General features: G+C 50.6%; 1 protein-coding gene across 2 annotated transcripts in view; it reads right to left on the bottom strand.

The window, feature by feature from the left end:
• Positions 1–133: 133 nt before the first annotated feature.
• LOC122384234 (ras-related protein RABB1b-like) overlaps positions 134–8,261 on the bottom strand; it is a 72,181-nt gene continuing 64,053 nt past the window's right edge. Inside the window, exon 2 of one of the 2 annotated variants that reach the window (XM_043371404.1) lies at positions 134–2,714. In XM_043371404.1, coding sequence (XP_043227339.1) covers positions 1,405–2,115 — 711 coding nt within the window. In that variant the 5' untranslated portion in view covers positions 2,116–2,714 and the 3' untranslated portion in view covers positions 134–1,404. Of the gene's footprint in view, positions 3,834–8,261 lie in introns of both variants that reach the window. The other variant, XM_043371403.1, reaches the window with a different exon arrangement.

Here is an 8,261-nt window from a genome sequence, read left to right as displayed (position 1 = left end):
CGTTTAAATTTTGTAAAAAATCAAATACGCTCCAGTTAACAGCTATATAACAATGCGTATTGTTGGCTAGAAAACAAAGGAAACAACGCCTGGTCTCCACAGTCCGACAAAAAGGCAAGAGGAAACGCGTGACAACAGAGTAACAATATTTTATTTCGTCGACACGCAGTTATATACTCGTTTGGCAAGTGCTGGCGCCGCCTGCCAATAACGCGGTGACGGCTGGTGGTTGAGAGCCCCTCCCCTCCCCCTGCCACTCGGCCGCCGTGCGCCAGCGATTTCAGATAAGTAGTTATTGATTGGCGGCCTGCGGGGCGGGCCGTGACGCGCCGCGCCGGTGGTGGGCGCGGCCCCGAACAGCCAGCGGGCACTGGGTGCATGGCGGCCGATCATCCGCCGCTCCGCCCCGGATCATACCGGCTCGTCCCCAGCACACATCCGTCACCAGCGTCCAGCACACATACCCTCACGTGACCCACTCATCACAGTGGGACGCGGGACCGGTCCGGGCGACCGCTCCAGTCACACGCCACCAGTCACGACCGCAGACACCCGACCCGATAGTCACGAAACACTGGCTCTGGCGTGACGGCACACCACCGCGGCCGCATTGTAACAGGCGGTGTGTCATAACGGCGGCAGGTCCCAGCTGAGCCAGCTGAGCTGGCTCACTGCTGGTAAACGGGCCACGGGACCGGACCAGCGCCGGGGGACGGGTCACCGCCGGCTGAGGCGTCCACCGGGCGTCGGCACGGGAACAAGGCAGCCACCGGCAGCACGAAACGCTTACTGGACACGACACAAAGCAGGGCGGTGGCACCTCGTGGCGTAACAATGGTCGGCTCCGTACCGACAACTCGGGCGTTGACTGACTGGATAGCACGTCCCCCGAATCCTGGCTCCTCCCAAACTGGCCATCGTATATACAGTCCACGTTTGTCCACCGCTAGACTGTTTTGTCCACGCGCGGCGCGGCGGTCCGGTCCCCTGAGGTGACCTCAGTCTGTTTGTAAGGTCACGTCAGCCGGAAAGTCTGTTTCATCAGGTGCGTTAGACCCATGCACACACCGCTGCTCTAGTTGTTGTCTCTGTGCGTTCTGTGTGCGTATGCCAGACACCTGTGACCTGACACTGCTCGAGCATTAGAGATGCATGTTTTCTCTTACATATCTCCGCTAAGAAGTGCTACCATGCTTCTTTGGCTGTCGTCTTCTGTTCTAACTTTTCTCCTGCCTACAGTTCCCTGACTTGAAAAGCTCATCATACTCTCACTCCCTCGCAGGGCCAGCACGGTCGCACAGCCTTCTTGCACTATCAGCACCCCTCCATAGACCACTGACTGGCACGGTCAGACCACGGACCAGGGTCTGGCCACTGCACTGTCCTCCCCCTCCTCCATCCCGGTCAGTCGCCGGCGCCACGAGCTTCTCCATCCGGCGCCGCCTTCTCCAGCGCGGCCATCCTGTCCTCCAGCATGTCCAGTCGGCGCTCGGCGTCCTCTGCTCGCATGTGCGCCTGCGTCTGCAGCTTGAGCAGCAGCACGAAGGTCTCGGTGTCGGTGGGCTGCGTGCGGTACAGCCGCGGCGTCAGCAGCACGCGATGCGCCAGGTCGTCGATCACTGAGCACACCTGCGCCACGTTGAAGGCGCTCAGCGTGCGGAAGGAGATGCCCTGCTGGTTAGCGAACGCGTCTGCCTCCTGGACGGAGACGGTGCGCCGCTCTGCCAGCTCCGGCTCGGCCTTGTTCCCGGCCAGCATGATGATGGGATTTTGTCGAGCGGCGGCTCGCAGCTCCTTCAGCCAGCCCTCCAGACGCTGGAACGTGTCACGCTGGGTGAAGTCGAATACCAGCAGCACGCCGTGTGCGCGCGTGTACTGCTGCCGGATGAGCGGACGGAACCGCTCCGAGCCCGCTGTGTCATAAAACTGCAGCTTGACAGGCAGGCCGCGCACGCAGCAGATGCGCGTGCTAACGTCCACGCCGATCGTGGCACTACGCACCGACTCGACCGCGTCACCGCAGTAGGTCTGCAGCATGCATGACTTGCCGACGGCGCCCTCGCCGAGGATCATCAGGTTGATGGCGCCCAGGATCTCCTCCTCCGGCGGCTCCATGGTCGGAGTGGGGTGGGCGGGGCGGGGGAGGTCGGCAGAAGGTCGCCGTGCCAGCCGGTCCAGCCGTTAGTCTATGCTCGTCCTCAGAGGGATCTGTCGATCTCGGAGTGACCCCAAGTCCTCGCCTGACACCGCCTCTGCTCCAATGACGTCACCTCGTCGGTGCCGGCGGAGGGGGGGATGGGGGAGCGCCGGCGGCGACGCACGAGGCCCCACAGCCAACGATAGCGGGGCGGGCACGGCCGGCCGACGGCTCCTGACGTAGTCTGACGATACGAACCTCTCAACTCACTGCCGCTCAGCCTCAGCTTGCGCCTTCCACACTATCCCAGTCTCACCACACCGCGCTCCTCCACACACTCACACCGCGCTCCACACAGCACAGCCCTGCTCGGTTTACGGGCGTGCCGCGCCCCGCCCCCACTGGGTATCACCACCGACGGAGCGCCGCCGCCGCCTGCCGCTCGACTCGCACTGATCAGCTGTCGGCCGCCGCTGCCGCTGCTCGGCGGTCACTGGGGCACGGGCGGCGCCAGGCTGATGAACTAGGGAGGTAATACGCACCAGCCGCGGGCGGGGCGCCAGACGAGAGCAGTATTCTGTGATGGGTGAAAAGGGGAGCACTGATGAGCGGCTGCAGTATCAGATAACAGGTTGGGAGCTCTCTTCACAGTGCTGCCTGGGAACGCCTCTGGCCGAGCCGCGGGCCTGACGTCACGAATGCAAACACACTGCCGAGATGATCGGCTGGCGCGGCGGTCGGGCCGGCTGGCGCGGCGGTCGGGCCGGCTGGCGGGAGGGCGGACTGTGGGCTCAGCGGGGCGCGCTACACAGGAGTGCCGGTCGTCTGCCGCCTGATATCACAGATACATGCTCAATTGCTCATCCGAGCGGACTGAGCCGCAGAGCCGCAGGTTTTACAATGACAAACGGGCACTGGACTCGTAGGTAAAGAGTGCACAATTATGACAAATATACCAAATTCGTAAACATCAGTTTTGGTATTCCCTCACAGTCAACCCAACAACCGAAGACGGTGGATTGGCAATACCTACTCTACGGGCGAAACTCAATCGTAAAGGCCCGCATTCTCACCGTGATATCAAACCGTGCACTTGAGACTCCAAAGTCCAAGTTGTCTTACAGACAACTTGTCAGCTGTATATGGCTCGCAACTAGCCAGACTGCGAGACACTACCAAGCACCCACAATCTACATATGCATAAGCTGTCGGTCAAACGGGCCTATGCGAGTTCAGCTTTCACCATGGCTTGGATACTGTGTCAAGTGGACTGTGGATTGAGGATAACGGAAACGGAATCGCGGCAGTTATCAAAGAATGTCAAACAAGGGATGTACCTAAAGCTGCGATATCAATGTAACACTGTTTGTGATGATTCAACGTCTCGTCATCTGTGGTCTGATGATTATCACAAGGAAAAAGTTGTCACTCCAAACACTTCCCGGGGTCATGCGTGGGCGTGTCGAGAACACTTTGCGATGCGCAAGCACGTCGGTATTTTTAGTCATTATCTATCATTTTTTTTCATTCATTCACTGTTATCCCGCGCCCCGCTGGGCTATTCAGCGGAACACGCCACGCTGGGTGGTTGGGGGCAGATTCTGCCTTCCCCATCGAACTTCGGTTGTAGAAAAACGGGGAAAACACCAGGAGAAAGTTTTCGACAAGACGGACTTTCGGAGCACAACTTGTTTAACTGAAAAGGCAACGAAAACAAATTGTGAACGAGTGCTTAGTTCAGTTAGTTAGCAAAAATGAGCTAAACAATCGTTGATTATACCTATTAGGCCTATTAGCTACCTACTGTCATGTTTCATATAGATCACGCGTCGGCTTGTCAGATGCATGTGCTTGCAACACAAATGAAAATAAGCCAAAGTGCGTTACAAATGCAACAAAAAGCAACGAACGATCACTCTACAATTGAAACACAAACATATTCAGAATCATAGTAAGGCAACCAGAAAGTATTTCTTTTGTCGTGTGTTGTTTTTGGCAGGCCGTCGTTACTACGGTCGTCAAGTTAGATGTAAGTGAATCCTAATCTATAATCTAAGATTCGGAATCAGGTGAGCCCCTACGATTTGGACCAGACTTGGTCAGTGGATAGTACGTAACGTACTGATTACGATGCACCCAAAATCTAAGCTCGGCCCGCCATATTTACGAAGTTACGGATGTTTGAATTTCAAGGTCATTCGGGAGAGCCCCTACGATTTCCGTCAAAATTTGTGTACGGACACTCTAGATGCTCCTCATTACGAATATCACAAAATTTAAGCTCGGCCCGCCATATTTACGAAGTTACGGAGGTTTGAATTTCAAGGTCATTTGGGTGAGCCCCTGCGATTTCCGTCAAAATTGGTATACGGACACATTACATCCTGCTCATTACAAATATCATAAAAGTTAAGCTCGGCCCGCCATATTTTTCAAGTTACGGAGTCACAAAGTTACGGAATTTCAAGGTCATTCGGAGAGCCCCTCCGATTTTCGTCAAAATTTGTATGCGGACACATTACATGCTCCTCATTACGAATATCGTAAAAGCTAAGCTCGGCCCGCACTATTTCAAAAGTTACTGACGTTTGAAACTCACTGAAATTCAAACATCTCTAACTTTTGAAATAGTGCGGGCCGAGCTTAGCTTTTACGATATTCGTAATGAGGAGCATGTAATGTGTCCGCATACAAATTTTGACGAAAATCGGAGGGGCTCTCCGAATGACCTTGAAATTCCGTAACTTTGTGACTCCGTAACTTGAAAAATATGGCGGGCCGAGCTTAACTTTTATGATATTTGTAGGGGAGAGCGGGGAGAGTTGTATCATGTCCAAGTTGTATCAGGGCGAATTGTGCCAAACTTATCCAATGGATGGCGCTCGCGACACGACCAGCCGACGAGGTTTTCCGGGCGCCATCTTTCCCTGTTCTGTCTTGTGGCTGAGTGGACGCGTCTCGAGGTGAGAGCCGATTTTATGTTTTTTTAATGTCATTCTAAAAAAATAAGTTGCAAGAAAATGTGTGTTCTGGGCATTTAGATGTGCACGAGTTTGAAAGATCTCCGTAGCGGTGGTGAGGGTAGGTTCTAAGACTGCGTGAGTGAAAACGGATTTCTCCAGCTGTCCGCTGTTTTTTAGCACGAGGATGTTTTTTCCAAGATGGCGGCTAGGTATATGTTGTATCAGAGCCGGGTGGGGTATGTTGTACCATGTATGTATGTATGTATGTATGGGTATGTTGCTTTTGATCGCGAAAGCTAAGCCCTGGCTCGCGTTTGTAGGTAGCTAGTCAATGCTCGTTCCATTTCGGCACAATGTGTTGGCTTCTTTGCTCTTAACCCGCGCCCCGCTGGGCTATTCAGCCATACGCGCCCTGATGGGGGGGGGGGGCAGATTCTGCCCCCCCTGTCTAACTTCCGAACCGATGGTCGTAGAAAGACGGGGAAAACGGCAATCGAAAGCTCTCAACAAGGCGGATCTTAAGAGCCCAAATTTTTTTGCTTAAGTAGGTCAGAGGTCAGGTCAAGGTCAGGTCAAGGGTACAAAATACAAGTTTCTACAGTATCGGCCTTGCACCGTAGTTGCCGAAGAATGGACTGAGACTGATTGCCCAAAACGTGTTCTTAGACTACCAAGACAATATTCATTGCACACAATGTCATTCAAAGGTCAAGGTCAAGGTCAGGTCAGGTCAGGTCAAGTCACCAAAAACAAAATATAGAAAAGGGCATGTGCGACACATGTTTTATGGGTCATTTTACTCATAGAATTCAATAGGCACACTCAATAAGTGATATGGACCACCTCTGGATGAATTTCAGGTCGAGGTCAGGTCAAGGTCAGGTCAAGTGAGGTCAAATTTTGAAGTTGGTTGTTAAGGCCTAAAAAGGTGTCTATTCGATGCAGTTTTTCACGGCGAATCGAATGGTGCTATTTTTGTTTCCGTACGAGGTCTAGAACTTCCAAAAAAATCATTTTTCAAAATTTGTGTGTGTCGTGACGTCATAAAATTTTGAATAACTCCCACATTTTTGAACCGATTCTTCTAAAAATTGGTATGTAGGTGCATATAGACCACTTCTTTGACATATATTCCGTTTTTTTATAAACTCAAAATTTTGGATTTTATAAATATTTTCCCAAAAAGGTCAGTTTTTTGGAAAAATTTTGGCCAAAAACCAAAATTTTCAAAAAACCGAGATAGCCATTTGATAGACAAAGTAGAATCACGTATAACCTTTTTTGTTACGTCTTGATTCCTTTAAAAATGAAGATGTTAGCGGCGTTTGAAATTTTGCCGTTTTTGAGGCGAAAATGGCGAACATGACGTCACTAAAACGTCAATTTCTCAAAAACTTTCCGACGGATTTTGCTCAAATTTACAGGGAATGTGTCAAATTGATGTATGATAAGGTACTGAAAGTTTGACGTCGCTGGCGTAACGCGTTTAGAAGTTATTGGCGAAAAACGGGAGGGGGCAGATTCTGCCCCCCCCCCCCCCCAGCGGGGCGCGGGTTAACGGGCCACTTTTGCGTCTAGTCTGTTGATGTTTCGTTCGGATTGCATTGACCTAAGTTTGGTCTAATAAAGTGAAGCCTTTGAGCATACCTATACATTGTATTAACCCCATTTAATGTTGTTGTTATGTTCAAAACCAGTAGCAAGCACACTCCCTGAAACGTGAAATAGTGATACAAATTACCCCACCATGTGATACAACTCACCCAAGCCATGGGGCAAGTTGTATCAAAAACATTGTTTTATTCGGGAGACCGTAGAAGAAAAACTGGTAGAGGTAGCGGAAAAGTTACTTTGCACAAAAAAGCAGAAGAATCAAGGAAGGGGATGGTATGGAAATAATGAGTTTATCACGGATAGTTACGAGGTTATGGGTCTCGGAGTAAAAACTGATACAACCCACCCCACTCTCCCCTAATGAGGAGGATGTAATATGTCCGTATACCAATTTTGACGGAAATCGCAGGGGCTCAACCAAATGACCTTGAAATTCAAACCTCCGTAACTTCGTAAATATGGCGGGCCGAGCTTAAATTTTGTGATATTCGTAATGAGGAGCATCTAGGGTGTCCGTACACAAATTTTGACGGAAATCGTAGGGGCTCTCCCGAATGACCTTGAAATTCAAACATCCGTAACTTCGTAAATATGGCGGGCCGAGCTTAGATTTTGGGTGCATCGTAATCAGTACGTTACGTACTATCCACTGACCAAGTTTGGTCCAAATCGTAGGGGCTCACCTGATTCCGAATCTTAGATTATAGATTAGGATTCACTTACATCTAACTTGACGACCGTGTCGTTACTATAGTATGACCGTGGTTACTAGCATACCTGAAACGTGTTCGGTTTCGAAGACGTCATGATGTGAATAGTGTACCTGTTCTGAGGAAACCTCTTGAATAAATATATTGTTTTAGGATTCTTTCGTAAGATTCGGGAGCACTTTGATGTAAAAGTATGATTTATTTGTCAAATACTAATATCTATTTCATAAATGCTTTCTCTAACTCCCGAAAGTGTTCACACCATGATATCAGAGGGCTGTTCACGACGTTGGGTTATCCCGTTTAATAAACCGTAAACATGTTTATTTTTTGAAGGACCAATCAGCGTCGACCTGATCCTGACGTCACATCTCGTCAATGACGTCAGACCTCCGCCGTAAACCGTTTATGCGGTTGATGCCTCAGAGCATCAACATGGCGCGTAAACGCGTTTATGTGACAATGATGGCGATGTGCGGCAAACTCGTGAGGCGAGTTGTGAGTTAGGAAATTGAATTCGGACAGTTCAGGGGCTGGTAGGCAGTGGCGGATCTACGTTGGGGCAAAATGGGCAATTGCCCCCCCTAAACGGAAAACCTCTGGGCAAACATATCTTTTTGCCCCCCCTAAAAAAACTACAACTTGAATACTAAAAATATGGTGTTTGAAAAGAACATGTGAAATAAATGGAGGACTAGAAGGTTGTCATATTCGTGATATTAAGTTGTGAGCTGATAAAAAGTCCTCCGCCCCATGAATGTCAGTCCATCATCCATCAGCAGTGCTACTACTGCTACTGCTACCAAAAAAAAAATAACGCGATTTATTGAAACCTTG

This window comes from Amphibalanus amphitrite, unplaced genomic scaffold (assembly GCF_019059575.1).
Source record: "Amphibalanus amphitrite isolate SeventyFive unplaced genomic scaffold, NRLGWU_Aamphi_draft 000184F_arrow, whole genome shotgun sequence".
Classification (NCBI taxonomy): Eukaryota; Metazoa; Arthropoda; class Thecostraca; order Balanomorpha; family Balanidae; genus Amphibalanus; species Amphibalanus amphitrite.
Note: the sequence above shows the minus strand (reverse complement) of the source record. Positions and strands in the feature narration are given on the sequence as shown.